The 17,862-nt window shown below is 42.4% G+C and overlaps 1 protein-coding gene across 2 annotated transcripts in view; it reads left to right on the top strand.

The window, feature by feature from the left end:
- pola1 (polymerase (DNA directed), alpha 1) overlaps positions 1-17,862 on the top strand; it is a 71,914-nt gene that overhangs the window by 47,379 nt on the left and 6,673 nt on the right. For both annotated transcript variants that reach the window (XM_085418571.1, XM_085418570.1), the window contains exons 35-36: positions 3,400-3,516; positions 10,793-10,889. In XM_085418571.1, coding sequence (XP_085274697.1) covers positions 3,400-3,516; positions 10,793-10,889 — 214 coding nt within the window. The remainder of the gene's footprint in view (positions 1-3,399; positions 3,517-10,792; positions 10,890-17,862) is intronic.

Raw genomic sequence — 17,862 nt, 5'->3', positions numbered from 1 at the left:
AACAGGAAACCGAGGCTACAGCTCAGTGTAATTGGTGAATATTGGAAAAAGTTGACTAATCTGGTGGGTCTTAAGTTTTCCTGTGACATTCAGACGGTCAGGACAGAATTTGCCGTGAACATAAAAGTTGGATCAATCCTTCTTTGTATCAATGGTTCAGCCTATGGGGGATATTTTCTTGGCACGCCATAGTTATCTTATTAACAGCTGACTATCTTTCAAATGCCACAAGCTACCCGAGTATTGTGCTGACCATCTTTTTATGATCAGTGGACCCATCTCCATGGTTCCACAGTCAGCAGATCTCAATTCTGCAGAGCACCTTTGGGATGTGGTGGTACAAGAGAGAAATCATGGATGTGCAGCCACTAAATCTGCAGCAACTCTGATGCTATCATGTCAATATGGAACAAAATCTCTGAGAGATGTTTCCAGCATCTTGTTGAATCAATGCCATGAAGAATTCGGATTGTTCTGAAGGCAGAAACCTGGTTTTAGGTACTAACAAGGTGTAACTAATAAAGTGGCCACTGAGGATGGCTCTATAGCAGTCCAACTGCTAAACTGACCTGCCACTAAAAATATTTAGTACATTATGAAAATTAAAATGGGACAAATTTTGCAATTAGTGATCCACAATGTGATGCTTTTTGGTCAGAAATTGCTGACATGAAATACTAGTCTCATATAAATCTCATAGCATCACAACGTCATTGGAACCCGGTGAAGCCCAAATTGCATAAAGAAACAGTGGCTGAACTGAAGTGCTGTTCATTTGTACTGGGTGGCTCAGTGGGGTGGAGTGGGTGGTCTGCCAGGCACATGGTTGGCAGTGTGATCCACAGCTCCTCCAGCCTGCATGCCTGGGTAACATACTAAACCCCAAAGTGCTCCACTGGTGGAAGAGTGTGTGATTGGAAGTAGGGCTGCCATGAGTAGTCGACTAGTCACGATTACGTCGACTATCAAAATCGTCGACGACTGATTTAATAGTCGACGCGTCGTTTGAAGCTTTGTAAGATCACAAAAGATGCAGGAATAAGTAGTAGGATTTAAGAGTGTAATAACGGACTGAAACAGAAGATGGCAGCACTGCATGTACAAGGATGCCAGCTGCCGTTAAACCCCGAAGAAGAAGAAGTAGCTCTGTCCCAGAATTCATAGCGCAGCCCAGCTAAGTTTCCAACGATGGCGGCAGCTAGTTAGTTTTAATATTACTCTTATTATTCTTTCTGGGTCACAAAATAAACGTTTAACATATGTTCAGGCGAGAATGTAGCTGTGTAAACCTCAAATATCTGCTCAGTTTATCAAGACACCACATATTTTTAAAAGCGCTCCGACATTTTCGGCGACATCTGTTACCCACTAGCTCGATAGCTAGCCGGGGGCAAGGCTCACTAGAGCCTGTAAGAACACCGGACTCCTGGCAAATCGTTTTCAAACCCACCGCCATCTTTCGCTACTCAGGTTAAACATATGTAAGTCATTTAGATAACTTAAAAATGTTATTGTTTGGCTTTTTTTAGTATTTTATTTGTTCCAGAGTAAATCGGTTTGGCTGAGATTAAAGTTATAGTTTTTACACATAGTTACATAGTTTTTGAATAAATGTCAAGCAGACAACTGAAGTGGGAGATGCTGGAGAAAATACTCCGGTGTCCTGTTATATTTTAGATAGCAAGGAGTTTATTAAACTCCACCGAAACAATCTGCAAATTTCATTAAAATTTAATAAACGATCATCTTGTCTTTATTTTTAGTTAGCACATACCTTAAACACTTAAAGCTGTAAGCTAATGATAGTTATATAAGAGCAGATGCATGCTGGTTCAATAAGTTGTACGTTTTACGTCCAATGGATGCATGATCTGATTAGTCGACTAATCGCAAAATTAATTGGTGACTAGTCGACTATCAAAATAATCGTTTGTGGCAGCCCTAATAGGAAGTGTATGTGTGGGTGTAAATGGGTAAATGTGAAGTAATAACTGGATTAACTGCTCAGTTAGAGTAGAAAAGCTTTATGTAAGTACCAGTCCATTTACCATTACAGTATTGTTCACTGATGGTTTACTATAGAAACATCGTAAAGATTTTGCAGGAGAAATGCATCCTTAAAATCAAACATGCTTTTTACAATAACCTTAAAAAAATCTGACAGATTATTAAAAGGACCAATACAGGGGAAAAAGTTGTTCATATAGGGTTAAATCAGCTGTAAAGAAAATAATCCTCACCATTTCTTTTGGTTGCTGCTTTTCAAAACTGATTAGAAGACAAAGGCGGACCTAAAAATCAATCAGAGCTACCGTGTGTGTGTGTGTGTGTGTGTGTGTGTGTGTGTGTGTGTGTGTGGTGGGTGAAGGGGGGTGGTATTGATAGGCAGACAGGTGCAGCAGTTTTGAAGGGGTTTATTTTGACTGAATGGGGAGAACGAAGGCTAGCTGGATGTAGGAAAGGAGCAAAGGCGTTGATGGCGGTGGGTCTTATGCTCTGTCATTAGTTGGGCATTAACCCCCTCCCCTTTAAACCGTCTTTTAGTAATGACAGGGCATAAGAAGCAGAAAGGGGAGGAGTGATCTGGAAGAATATGGGGAGATTGAGAGGGTTAGCCCACAGCACCTGCCCAGGGTCACTACCTCACTCCAGGAGGTCCTAACTACTGCCGTTTTGGCTGTCTGCTGCTCTGCCTGTATGACAGAGCAGGACCCTGACACACAGCAGCTGAAGATACATCAAAATGTAAAGAAAAGGAAACATGAAAAGGCAGTATGCGAAGTCAGTAAACTTCTTTTTATTTCATGCAGTTTTTTTGTTGCATTTTACAAATCCTATTTGCAGTGCGTTTCTTGTCAGATTGTTGTGCAAAATTAGAGCAGCAAAATGGAAACAACAATTTTCAGCAAAATTTCCTCATTACCAGAAACAGTTTTTAAAAGCACCACAAGACAACAAGTTTTTTTCTTCTCCCCAATTTTTTAAGAACACCTTTAGCAACAAAGTGGTAAATCAACACGTTTTATAAACGAGTAATGACATTGGATGCTTTGAATGTGTTTTCTGTGTTCATCTGTTTGATGGAAATGTACATTAATTCATGTGTTTTCATCAAGAATCCTTTAAACATGATTTCTAATCACTGTTGCAGTAGCAGAACTTCAGAGTATAATAAATGCCTTAAAAATTGAATGAAGTATTTTAAAACTTTAAAAAAATGTTGGTTTTGTTTTGTTTTTCCTTTGTGTTTTTCTCTGTCAAAGCAGCAAGTTGAGATTTTCATCCAAAAACCTCACAAAAAATTTAACTAACAAGCAACAAATCGCAACATTTGGAAAACTTTGTGTGTTTGCAGCTGTTTCACAGCTGGCCGAACTAAGCCAGTTTCATGTGTCATAGGGCTGGTTGGTGTGCGAGGACCAGGCCTGTCAGAACAGGACCAGACGTTTGCCCATCGCCTTCTCCCGGCATGGACCCATCTGCCCCGCCTGCAGCAGGGCGACACTTAGACCCGAGGTAACGCACCCGCAAACATCAGAGTTCACACTGGCACACACGTGGCTTCGCATTCCCATTGGCTTAAAAGAAATATACCCCAGGCTGAGTTAAATCTCCACAGCAGCATGGGTTGTTGCATTCTGTGGGTCTTTTCCAGTTGATGGTGCTATGGAGCTGCAATATCCGCTCTCATATGTGCTGTGCATTTCTGCTCATTAGCGTCACATTTCCTCAAATAAACACTCTGATAAAACCAATCTTTGTCGTGTGTGTGTGAGCGACTGTGTGTCAGCGCACATGTGTGCCACTCTGTCTGTGTTTGGAAGGCACTAAGAGCTTGGATGGTAGTTTAGCCATTAAAAGCATCTGTCTGTCCAGCTCTGGTAGCCGCCTTATGAACACTTTGTTAGTTTGACCACTGGATTTAAAAGAAACACTCTCCCTTTCAATTTGAGCGTGACAGTTCAATCTGCTTTTTGTCTTTTCTGCCTCTGTCCCATTCTTACCATTCCTGTCTCAAGCCTTTGCTTTAACTCTCTCCTGTCAATTCTTTTTCTTTCTTTCTTTTTTTTAACCATGCGTGTTCTGCCCCTTCTGTCCCCCCACTCCACACCCCCCCACTCCACCCCCCCACCGGCTGCTTTGCTGTGTCTGGCTCTGTGGCGACAGGTTGTAAACCAGAAGGCCAATTTCTGCTGTCACTGTAGCCACTTAGGCAGCCATTGCTGTGCCTGAGGGCCGTGGCACTTTAAACTGTGGGCTGAATAAAACATTTAACTCTCTGTGCTCGTTCATGCACCCTTTCTCTACTTTAAAAACTGCAGCCTGTCTTCATTTTACTTCACGGTTTGACTCCACAGACTTGGCCTTTTTATCTAAATCCATGGGTTGCTGATGATGAAGACAGATGTAAGCAGTTTTGTGTAAAAGTCAGGATGAATACTCAGAGGATATTATTGATACCAGTGCAAGACCACCGGGTCTGTGAGGATTTTCTGTGTGAGGAAGAACATCAGGTTTTCAGCATCAGTGCAAGTGTTTCATCGCGCAGTAATATTTGCATGTGACTCAGATGTTCAAAAATCTTTGTTTGGCAGTGTGCAACTGTCAGGAAAAGATGCCAGCATTGCTAAAAGGAACTTATAAGCCTGGAGCCATACGCTTCCAATGAACCGGACAATTTGGAACAGGTTTTCATCTGGAGCTTGTTCTTAATTCCCCATCCCTGCTTGCAAGGTGCTTTGCATACATTTAAAAACGTTGAACGAAATTTTATTTTTGTTTCAAATTCAAACATTGGGTAAGACAACATCTGTGGAGATCAGGCTTGGCATTTTATTTTAAGAACAAGGAGTAAAAGTGGTCTTTAGGAATAGTTCTCCAGATTTCCTGATTATTTTTCCTCTGTAAATTGGCTGGTTTTTGCACATATTTTGAGTCCTGTCCTTGTGCAGTACATCCATCCATCCATCCTTTCTCTTCCCCTTATTTCCCCTTATTCAGGGTCATGGGTGGGTGCACTGTTGCAGTCACACCTATGGACAATTTAGAATCACCACTTAACCAGTTAGTTTGGACTGTGGGAGGAAGCTGGGGTATCCCAGAGAGATCATGAACGGTCCCAACGATGGTAGATGGTGGATTTTAACCCAGGAGCTTCTTGCTGCAAGGCAACAGTGCTAATCACTACATGTCTGTGCTGCCCAAGAAACTTTTTTTTTCTTTATAAAGCCTAAGGAAACATTATGAATCATTAGTAGTTGTTTTTAAGCCCTTAATTACAAGCAACGTGTTGCACAAACACCTAACTTGTTCCCATTTCTTTACTTAAACCCATGAACAAAGATATTTACACCAATAATGTGATTCTCAAAGTGCCATTAGCTGAAAATGTGGCAAATCTGATGCAGAAAATAAACAGTATTTTAAAGTTTTGTGCTGGAAATAGGAATTAATCATGGAAAGACCTGACAGATGTATCTGGCCCTTTAGTTGATCCATCTGTTGTATTCTTAAGGAAGGGAAAGGCTGAGATATTCTATTTTGCACTATTGCTGAACTGAAAATCAGTGGCAACAGGTCTTATGGAGTGATGAACCCACATTTGAAATTTGTAATCAATCCATATGAAGAAGGTCAGGAGAGGAATACAACAGTGTCTACAACCATCTGTATAAGGTGGAGGCTTTGTGGTTTGGGGGAATTATGAATATAGAAAAGTACCATCAGACTTGGATCCACCATGTGGAAAACATCTGATTGGCAACAGCTTCGTTTTCCAGCATCTAAGTGACCCCAAACGCTCTACCAATGCCATAAAAAGCATAGCTGGATAGAAAAATCACTCAAGACTTTCCAACAGCACTGCATTTCTTTCCTCTGACTGTAACGTGCAAAGACCCATCCCTGCTTTGACTCTGATTGGCCTTTCTAACCAGCCATGTAATTTGAAGGCTAACTAAGCAACAAACCGCAAATCAGAAGCAGGATATGGGCAGATTACATTGTTGTGTTAATGAAATAAAAGACAGTAGACGTTTCCACACATTGCAGGTGAATAACAAACAAATAATTTTGGACACTGACATGAAACTGATCTATTGTTTTAGTTGTCTGTTGAGGGATTTGAACCTAGATGGAGGCGCTGTGTGCAAAATGCTGGCTTTTACTCTTTCTGTGGCTCACGTCTGTGTCACTACCGACTGCCGCTACAGTGTGAGGCTGGAATAAACAGACGTGACACAGGGGGTAGACATGATGTAGCAAGTATTAGAGCAGTAATTGTTTTACAGTGTAGTTGTTTCTGTGATGTTCAGATTTTGGCACCTTTTCTGTGGTGTCCTGGTTTTCCCACTCACAAACATTTTAGACAAGTGGAGGTGTGACAGAAATATGCCACGTCTGGTCGAAATATAACACATGGGAATAAACTTGACTGTTTTCATGATGTTGAAGCACTTTTTAAAGATGGCTTTGCTGCAAAGTTTAAAGTCTGTTTTTCTCCGTGAGTGTAAGTAAACAGATTCATTAGACTAATATTAAAAATACTTTTTATTATGTTATGAATTCATCTCGGAATCCCTTCGCAAGTACATCACTGAGTCTTTATTGGCCTTTAGTGTGCTAGCTTCAACATTACAGCTCTTTAAATACCTTGTGAGCACAAAGGGCTGCCACTTAGCAATATAGCAAAGGCTGTATTTGAGCAATACATTTAATTTTGAATTATTGCTGCTGATTTCCTTTGTTTTTTCCTGCAATAGTATAAGTCATGATTCGTAGTAGGCTAATTTTGACTTTTCAGCACTGTTGTCTGAATCGAGCCAGTGCACAGAGATTAACAGTCCAGCAGCTTACGTTTTTAATTGCTGCTAATTATGCAAAGTATTCAAGAGACCATTCATGGCAGTCTGAGCTGGTGTGGACCGCTCACGCTAGCAATGAAGAAGACGAGAAATTAGCCAATTTCCACTGAGAGGTGGTCTCCTTTTTTCTTTTTTAAATGCATTAAAGTTCTGATTCTTTTTGAAACGTCCATCAGATTCATGTGCGTCCTGCCTGCTTTATCACTCTGGACACATTCCCTTCTTGCTTTTCGTCTGCCAGCATCATCATAGTTTATCGGTCTCAAATATGCAACAGCCACATAGACGATTAGTGGTTCTGCTTTTGTGTACGCTGCACCAAAGGCAGTTTTTGTGTGTGTCAGAGCTTCTGTAAACGGAGTATCTTGTTTGTGACTCCTTGTTCCCGCGTCTGTCTCTCTCTGCATCATGGTACGTTTACTGTCACTGTGGGGCTGCCTCTTCTCCTTCCTCCATCTCTCTCTCACTCTGCCTCTTCCTTCTTCTCCCTCCTTCTCTCACTCCCTCTCCCCCTCTCTCTGGACACAGATTCAGAGCGTGATCTGATCTCCATGTAATGGGAGAGTAATAGGCACTCTGCCTTGATTGGTTGGTAATTTGGGGGAGTTATGCACAGGTGCAATTTGTAATATTTTCAGTAAATTAAATTTCTTTCTCTTCCTCTCTCCTCTCGCTCCCTCTGCAGTGCTTAACTCAAATAGGCTATTTTTTTTCTCACCCTGTCTCAAATCTGTCCTGACTTTTCCTTCCCCCTCCTCCCCCCACCTCTTTATTCACTGCTTTCTTTCCCCGTTCCTTTCTTTTCATTTTCTTTCCCTCCCCTCCCTCCCTCCTTAGCTCCTACACTTATTCTCTCTTCTCTTGGCTCGCTCTCTTTCTCTCCTCCTCTCGCCCTCCCTTTCTGTCTCTCTCTCCCTCTCTCTCTCTTTTTCTCCCCTCGTTTTATTGATGTACGCTCAGGCGCCCATTAGAGCTCCCTTTTTCCCTCTAGTGGAAATTGCAGCATGTTAATTTTCACACAAATTACGGCAATAGCAGGTATCTCTATTTGATACATTATAGCGGGAGCAATCAGAGATAATTGAGTGCCTTTCAGAGGGAGACGGCTGCATTCACTGCCGGCTCAAAGCTGCCCCATTATCGCCTAATCGCTCTTTAAACACTGAATTTTGCCGAACAAAAATTCTTGTCATAATTTTGCTTAAGTGTATTTGGAAATCACAGTCCTTTGAGCGAGGATAATTGAAATCAAATCCCTTTCACTGGAGCTGACATTTCTACATTTCCCCCCAATTGAAATTAATTTCAAAAATTGAGCATGAATATCTTCAAATAGCAGGCAATTATGCCTTTCAATGGGGAGAAATTACCGGTGCTGAATCGTTGGAGGCTTGCGGGCGAGAGCACCAGTTAAATGCCTTTGTTTCCCGCCGTGTTTGCCTAGTAAAGATTTACATATATTGACTCATTATGGTGTCTTGTGAAGCTGATCGGCGTGACTACCACAACCGGCAATAACGCTCATCGCATCTAAAAAGCTCAAGAGTTTTAAAGCCTTGTGGCCTCACAGCTGAGGGAAAAATGTATGTTTGTTTCTCTCCATCTCCCTCCCTTTCTCACTCCCTCTCTCTTTCTGCAGCTGCAGTAGCACGAGTGCTTGTAGACTCAGTATTTACAATGCATGTTTGCAGCAAAGCCAGAAAGAAGCATGCAAAGCCGAGGCCCTTGTCCGTGTCACCGGTGCTGGGATGTTTTCTGCCATGTCAAAGCCACTGGATGCTTGTAGTTTCACAGCAGTTCACACATGTTACAGCCTCTGTAACCCAAAAAAGCGGGGGGAAAACTGGCTTTGTTTTTGTTTGGCCTGCTCTCTCCCTCGCATGCTCGCAGAATATTGTCTGTCTGACTACCTTTCATTAACTGCTTCACTGGTGTACCTGAGCGACAGTGTAGTGCGCAAAAGTTCTCTGGAGGTTAGATATGTGCGCGCACCTGTGTCACGTAAAAGATAGAGGCAGGTGTTTTTAAGACTGAGGAAGTCTTGAGTGCTTGTTTTATTGCGTGAAGCCATTTTAGACTGTTGCTCTGTGATTTGGATCAATTTGTATGATTTAGCCTCTTTTCTTATTTCTTACTTTTACCTTTTATTGTATACATCCTCTCCCTCACTTTATCGTCCTCCTGACACATCTTCCTTATGGCGTAACTGTGTTTTGTAGCTGGGTCGGGGTTGTGTGCATCTGTGGGGAGGCAAGGGAAGGGGGTGGGGGGGGTAGTCAGTCAGGGATGAGGGAGGCAAAGGAGCAAGGGGTACGAGGTGGGGGCTGGGGGGTCCAACACTCCCGGGAGAGAGGCAATTTCACAGCTGGTTTGCTCCTTAGGCAGTCAGGCTGAAAATGCTGCAGATTTGTGGAGCAAATTGAAATGGTGTCAGTGCAGGAACAAAGCGCCGAGCTGAATGACGAGGTAGGTGTGTGTGTGTGAGTGTGGGAGAGTGAGGTGGGGTTGAGGGGCTCTAAATTCAATAACAATCCTGTAACATTTTAGCCACGCCTTTCTGACACCTGTCAGTCAGTCAGTGCGGCACGACTGGCCCGCCCACAATCAGCATTATATTGTTCAAATGTGTGTGTGTGCATTTTTTTTTTCTTTCCCTAAGAGGAAGAAGCGACGCGCTGTTTGTGCCGACCGAGCTTGTTCAACCTTGGCAACCGTAACCGAGGCTCCATTATGGGATGCGCATGGTTTGGTTGTTGACTAGGCAAGTGCATCAGCGGTCAACAGCTGTGCGTGCCATGTGGGCAAGCCATAGAAAGCCATTAAACACACACTCGCTTTCACACATCACACAGTTTGCGTATAGCTGCATTAGATACTCTTGCCACTTGATTATGCCACAGCAGTAAAAACTGAAATTACAATTACGCACATTCCCGATTGGCAGGTATAATGGGCGCACACATACTCGCTACACACACACACACACACACACACACACACACACACACACACACACACACACACACACACACACACACAGAGACACACGGATACTGACACACAGGGATTGTCGGGGGATTCTTCCTGGTGGTAATAATAAAGCACTCGGCGCACACCTGATGGCAGTGTGGGGTCGGGGCTTAGCGTGCCCTCTGCAGCGTAGCAGGGAAATGACGAGCCAATAACTGCAATTAAACATGCAGTATAATGGCTAATCAAATTGACAGCCTCGGCTGTTCACATGCCTCTCTCACAATGGCTTATCACAACAAACTATTATGAGGGAGGGTATTTCAGGCCTGATCCCCTCTTTTCGTTCTCTCTCACCATCTCTCACTTCTTTCCGAGTCTTGCTTTCTTTTGCTCTGTTTTTCTTCTTTTTTTTCTCTCCCCTCCCTCCCTCCCACCGCTGTCTTGCTCATCCTCTCCGTCTCTTTCCCCTCTCTCCCTCTGGCAGGCTGTCGTGTGGCTCCATTTAATTGCAGTGGAGATTAACAAAGCAAGCAAATTTGTTTTCTCGCTTTACTGTGTCACACAGAGGAAGGGAGATGTTTTCAGGGAAGTATAGTCATTTGAGCTAGGTGCACCCTCTTAGAATTATGTTTAATGTGCCTGTTTTTCAAACTGGTAAACCACTTTTATTATTCTGTTGTTGATGGGTTTTTTCCCCTCCTGTCATGATCTTGACTCCGCTCTCGGCGGAGTGAATAATGGTGATTAATCACTTATTAATGCAGAAATGGAGCAGTAGTGTTGTTGGTGAGGTGGCTGGATAAGACTAGTAGTGACAGGGATATTCCACACATGCAAGAAAAATATACACGAGGCTCCTCATCCGCTTCCAAACAACACTTTTGCCTTAATCCATATCGGGTGGGGTTTTCTTGATGAAGTAAATCTTTTTGTGTGTGTCTGTGTTCTCTCTGCAGTACTCGGAGAAGGCCCTATACAACCAGCTGTGCTTCTACAGGTTCATCTTTGACTGGGAATACGCAATCACAAAAGTACTAAATACTGACGAAAAAAGTAAGATAACACACACCCAGCATACTTGTTGCAATAAATCGAATTCATTGTTTTTCACGTGGCCTGTAGGTGGTTTTGGTTTGAGCTGCACAGTTAGAGAGCTCTTGTGTAGAAATGTCTGCCTTTACTAGAATATAACTAGTTACATGATGCAGAAACCTTGTTGTGAACAATTTCATGCAGGAACTATTGTCTTTATACTGTTTACATCCACCAGCTGAGGGGGAGTGGCATTAATGTTTACGTCCTGTCACAGTGTTAAAAGTGCTAAACCTTTTATAATGGGTGTACAGATGTTTTAATCTTCAGTGACACAGATGTTGAATGTAGACAGTAGAAAGAAAATGCTCACGATATGATGCTTGGACTTTGGTTTTTTGTGAGTAAGGTAAGTGCCATCCACTTCCATTATATTCAAAAGAAGGCTGATCTGTCCCAAACGGGCCAGCTTTTACACCAAAACAATCTACAGTTGATGATTGAACCCCACTACGGGACAAATGAAAAATTAAGGCCAAATTAATACATCAACCAATATTGATTGATGATTGATTTCTTTGTGATAAAGAATAAGGTTTGGGGCGAGTTGTCCTCCAAAGTTTTACTTTGTGTTTGTTTTGAAACTGGCTCTGCTTTTGTAAATTTAGTCATATTTTATTCATTTTTCTTCCTTCTCTGCTATACAGCCACTGAAAGTGAAATCAAGTTAGTAGAGCCACTGCTGAACTTTGAATTTTAATGTCCTAACAAAGCTTCCTCACAAATACATGTACAACATAGCATTAGCAATCAATGTCTTAACATAAACCTTTTACCCAGGCTGCACTTAAAATATTCACCAGTGATGTGACACACACATGTACGCTCACACACACACACACACACACACACACACACACAAAAGTAGCGGAGCCTGGGCATTGGATATGGGAAGGGGGGTTAAGGACATTCAGCTCCTCGACTCGACAGCCCTAATTTAGGAGTCGGATTCAATCACACACACATACAGAATGCAAAACGCTCCAATCACTAGAAGAAAGAAGGAGAGAGCCCTCCATCGCTCTGCCTCTACCCCTACCCTCACTGTCCATCTCTACTGCTTTTTCTCCCTTGCTCTCTCTCTTTTTGCTCGCTCTCTCTCCCCCTCTCTTGGACAGGCACTCGTTTGGCTGTGTTGATTGAAAACAGGTTTTAGATTTGGGGAAATGATAGGGGGAGTAATGGGCGCGCTGACGAAAGGATAGCCCTTCTCATATAATGGGACATGGAGCGTATATTTCCCCCCTTGGACTCAAATAGACGCTACTCCAGTGATCTGGGCGCACTCAATAGGCGTCAGCCGCAAGGCCTCTTTACCCATAGTTCTCCCTGATTGATGTCACTTGATTAGAAAGGGCCGCTGGGCCGAGTGATTTATTTATTTGATTAAATTTTGTATGTATGTATGTTATTTATGTATGTATGCTTGAATGCTGCGGGTGTGCACACTGGGACCTGAGTAAGGCAGGGAAAGAGTGAGACAGCAGAGTTAAATATAACGTGTAATCAACAGATGACCACTCAGAAGATGGAGGGAGCTAAAATGGAGGGATTGGACCATTGTGGAGGAGTGGGGGGAGACTAACATGATTATAGCCTACATTTTTTTGCTTTTATTTCCGTCTTCGCCCAAATGCAAGAAATCGTCGCCAATCAATCCTCGACTCTTTCTTTATGCTCCTGTGCTTTGCACTGTTTTTGATCTCTTTGAACTTTCTCGTCCACAGTTTCTCATTTTTGTGTTTCACGGCGCAATACTGTAGAGTATATCCACTATAAGGGTACAGAGTTTACTATACAGTGTTCAGTAAACAGCAAATGGTTGGATGGTTGTGGGTTTGTTTAACATCTGAACTTATGATTCTTGAAAGCTTTTTGATTTGAGATATTTATCTGTTCAGTTAAGTATCAGAGGGGCTGTTAATCTGCTTCAGCTGCTTTGGAGTTTATGACTATGAGACAACTCCTAACACGGCAATGTATTTACAGACCACTGACACATTTTCCTCCATATTTTCTGGGTGAATATTACTAATGATAATATGAGGAGATACATGGACCTGGCAGAGGTTCCAAAGGTAGTCCACCTCCTCCAGGATGGCACATCAATATGTGGCATTGCCAAAAGGTTTCCTGTGTCTCACAGCATAGTCTCAGCAGCATTTAGATTCCAGACACTTAGTCTAGCAGAGTTAGACAGGGCAGTAGAAGATCCTTAATCCAACAGCAAACCTGGTATCTGCTCCTTTGCCCAAGGAGGAACAGGAAGAGCACTGCCAGAGCTACAAAATTAACTCCAGCAGGCCACAGGTGTGAATGTCTCTGACCAAATAATCAGAAACAGACTTCATTAGGGTGGCTTAGTGGGCCCTGGGCTCACTGCACTGTACAACCTGATTGGCATTTGCCTTTGAATACCAGCACTGGCAGGTCACCCTCTGGCACCCTGTGCTTTTCACAAATGAGAGCAGGTTCACACTGAGCACATATGACAGATGTGAAAGGGTCTGGAGAAGTCGTGAAGCCTATAACATCGGTAAGCATGACCAGTTTGGTGGTGGATCAGTGATGGTCTGTGGATGTATATCCTGGTAGGGACACAGACTTCTACAGGCACCCTGACTACCATTAGCTACCAGGATCAAATCGTTGGACCTGCTGTCAAGACCCAGGTGCACTGGATCCTGGGTTCCTCCTGGTGCACAATGTCTGGCCTCATGTGGTGATCTATGCAGGCATTTCCTGGATGACAAAGGGATTGATACCACTGACTGGTCCCCAATCTCACCTGACTAAAATCCAATTTAAAAAACAAAAACTGGGACGTTATGTTTCAGCCCATCCAACACCAGCAGGTTGTATCTCAGGCTCAGTGATGCGATGTTCCAATTAAGTGCAGAGATCCACTTAGAGCAAAAACTAAAACTCTGCTTATTAATTCATCCTGATTATTTGTGTCGATATCAGCTTGTTGTCAATTCTCAGCTGGGAAACTACTGTTAGCTCCCTTTTAGAGCAACACTGAGTAAGGTGTAGTGCACACACTGTTCTCATCTCATGGCCAGAAATTTTATTCCTGCCAATATGACAAGAGCTCATTGTCAGTATAAAAAAAGAAATGTAGCAGACGTTACACATCACACTAATAATTGCCGTGTTTCTTCAGGTTAAACATGAGCATGTTGCAGATGTAGAGTACAAAGAGTAGCTACAAGTGTGGAGAGAAGTGGTCCAGTTTCCTCTTGACATGGTAGAAAACGTGCCTCAGTGAAGGGTCACAGATCAGTGGATACACAAATCAGAAGGGTCCTGGAGGGATGTGATGAGCCACCAGACGGTGGTCTTAACTGCAAGTGGAAGTCATGTTAACTTGTTACTCTACTCACTCACCAGACCGCAGCACAATCCGCTGTTCTTCACCACACTTGGATGGTTTACTTTCATAAATCACATCTCCACTGTTCCATTTTCTCTTTTCATGCTTCTTCCCCTAAAACCTGTTTGAGAGACAGAATGTGTGACTGTACGCTGTCTGTCACACCCAGTGTTGTTCTGCACTGCCCAGCACTCTGCAAAGTTAACACTGACATGACAGATGCAGTGATAGCTGCGATTCTGGGGATTCGCCTATTAATTGTTGGGCAGCTCCTGCATGGTCAAACTTCTCTTGCTGCTCTAATGCCCTGATGCTAGAAACCATCAAGGTGACAGCTCTCAAACAGCTATGTTAGGAATACTGATCTAAATTAAAAAGTGAAAATAACAATGACATTGAGGCCACATTTATCAAAGCTCTGTCAATAATTCAACATGTCATGTTTCAGTCATCACACATACATCACTGTGTTAACAGTGTTTTGCTTTGTGTGTCTGTATCCATTAATCCTGTCTAGAAATACTAACAAACCAAATGTGTCCACTGCAGTTCTGTGCAAAAGTCTTGAGCCACCCTTCATTTCTTTTCATTTACATTCAAGGATCCAGACTTTCTTTTAACCTTTTAAAGTGGTCTTGAGAAAAAGTTCTCCAGGTTTTCTGAAGATCTTTCAAAGTTTTTCTTTGTACACTGGTTGCTTTTTCACTTATTTTCAGTCCAGTCCATGCACCCGACCATTTTCAGTGACACTGGATGCTGGCCTATGAGTCATTCAAGCATAAAAAAGGCACCTATATTTAGAGCGGGGCCATATGACCAAAAATATTTTTCATGATATACATTTGAAAATTTGCAGTAACGATATAACTGACGATATAATTGACACTAGAAAAAATACTTTACAACTCCACAACTTTAATAGTGCAAAAAAAAACATAAATGTATTTTCACTTAAACAAGCAGCTGTTTTTTATGTGCATTAAAGTTATATAAAAATTTAACAGTGCAAATGCAAATTCCTTGCTGACAGTTTAACCAAAAGGCATTTCCAGTGGAAACTGGCCAACATATCCTCAGCATAACCATGTATAATATCCACAAAACTTAAAAAGAGGTTATACACAAACAATACGGTAATATTATGTTGAAGCACAGTACGTATCACTCCGTGAGGCTCCTGCCTACAATACCCGTAATTCTCCGACAATCCATCAAGCGGTGCGGCTTCGTAGCTTAGCAAAGTCGTGTTAAAACATTTGCTGAGCACCATGTACCACATAAAATCGTTTCAAGGTCAGTAAACACAACCAGAATTCATACATAAGGCACACGGGATTATAAGGGGCACTGTCGATTTTCAGAAAAATCAAAGGACTGATTTTAAGTGTGCCATATTTTACAAAAATACACGGTAATAACGACGGCCCGCTAGCATGCTCTACCAAAAGTAGTGCTTTGTTGTGTATCTGACGGACCAAAGCTAAACCAGTTCCACACCACTGAAGTTGCACCAGTTCTGGTTCATCCGCTTCATTCAACGATCCGCTTTCGCTCTTCTCATTCTCAGTTGGCGCCATGTGCGTATGAAAACAAAGGCACTGCACATGCGCGTTTTACCCATATTCTATCGCCATATTTCATTTTCTTATCGTTGCCCAACATTATACTGGTATTACCGTGAACGGTACGATATGGCCCAGCCCTACCTATATTAAGTGTTGTGTACACATGACAGATGACTTAGCAAACAACCAGTTTGTATCTTAAGGCACTTTATTATCAGCCTGTCACAAACATGCAAATATAAATATATAAGTGGACAAGTATACAACTATATAGCTTCCTTAAGAAAAATGGGGGGGTGGAGAGATCCAGTAAAGACCTGAGAGATCAGGTTGACCCAGTTGATCCTCCTGCAGTTTCCTGAAGCCTTATCAGAAATGGTCTCAGTGGAAGGGTGGCTGTCAAGATGCCATTTTTAAAGGCTGAGGCATCTCTAATTACACAACAACTCAACTGAACAACTGGACTGAAAATCAGTGGTAGCAGGCTTTATGGAGTGAGGAGTCCAAGTTAGAATTTTTTTAGTTAAAATCAGGGTGTATGGAGGCAATCAGGAGAGGGATGCAACATAAGGTGTCCACAGCCATCTGTGCGAAGGTTTGGGCTTTCATTTCAGCTAATGGTTTTGGCGACCTTGTCAAAAATGATGGAAATATTAATACAAAAAAAAGTATTGTCAGATTAGCAAAATCTTCATTTTTCAGCATGACTGTGATCCCAAACACACTGCCAAAGCAGTAAAGGATACCTGGATAGAAAAATAAAACACCACTAGCCCTTTTCCACTAAAATCTGCTTGGAATTAATCGGCTGACTCTGTTTTTAGGGTTTTCATTTAGGTGGTAGTACCTGGTACTAGGTACTTTTTTTTTTTAAGTACCTACTCAAGACTTTTGCACAGCACTGCAAATTACTAATATACAACACACGCAACTCATTTCCTCAAAGTCAGCAAAATATAGACATGCGCACGCTCACGCTGCTATAAAATATAGGTTTACGGTGTTATCCCTCAGTCCTGGGGCAGTAATAACCCATATTACTGCATTACACACCCAGGGGCCAGCACTGCTCAGATTACAGGGAGCAGACATATGATCCTATACTCTATACTGTGTCACTGTATACCAGCACTGATTTATGAGCATTGTTTTTCCACAAACACCATCTAGGCTTTATTAATATAATTTTTTCTGGGTGGTGAGCGGAGACAGAGTGCTGCTACTAAAAAGAGCTGGTCTGGCTCTGTTTGGGCTCAAGTTTTTGTTTTCGACTCTTGAAGGAAATCAAGATTTTAGAATGAAACGTTACTCAAACTGAGTCATCTTTTGGCAGCTGGGCCCATTAAGGATCAAAGTGCTGCCGATTTGCTAGGCAGTCACCTTAAAACACCTGTGGGAGCTTGTTGTGAAGCGTCATCTAATTAAATGCATAGAATCACCAGTCGAATCTGTTTTGTTTGTTTTTTAAATATTTTTTTTATGCTGTTTTTTTCTTCCAATGTTTTTGAAGTTGCAGAAGTCGCAGGTTTAAGTTCAGGATTCCTCTTGTTATGTCTGAGAAATCAAAAACCATCTATTTTTATACTATTTAGGTATTATCGCCTTATCAATGTCTATCATCCAGCACTGTAACTCTACCAGCCTTACTGTAGCACTGCCTGACTTCTTCTTTCAGCTTCTCCTCCCGTCCTCTGCTTCTACCTCTGTCTTGCCAGCCACCTGCATCTCCTCTCTCGCCACATCTCTTTGGCCTCTCTCTTTTCCTCTTGCCTGGCAGCTCCATCTCGCATGTTCTTCTCCCAGTACACACGCTCTGCACATCCAAACCAATTCAGTCTGGCATGTCTCACTTTGTCCCTGAGCTGTCCATCTGATACACACATTTCTAATCGTGTCCATCTCCGTCACAGCCAACACAAAACTCAGCATCTTTAACTCACCTGCCTCCAGCTCCGCCTCCCGTCTCCAACCGATATAACGTACATCATCTCTC

The sequence above is a fragment of the Rhamphochromis longiceps genome, linkage group LG9 (assembly GCF_057381845.1).
Source record: "Rhamphochromis longiceps isolate RC_006_pf linkage group LG9, R_longiceps_female_GT1.1, whole genome shotgun sequence".
Taxonomy (NCBI): domain Eukaryota; kingdom Metazoa; phylum Chordata; class Actinopteri; order Cichliformes; family Cichlidae; genus Rhamphochromis; species Rhamphochromis longiceps.
This window is presented reverse-complemented; position numbering and strand designations above follow the sequence as displayed.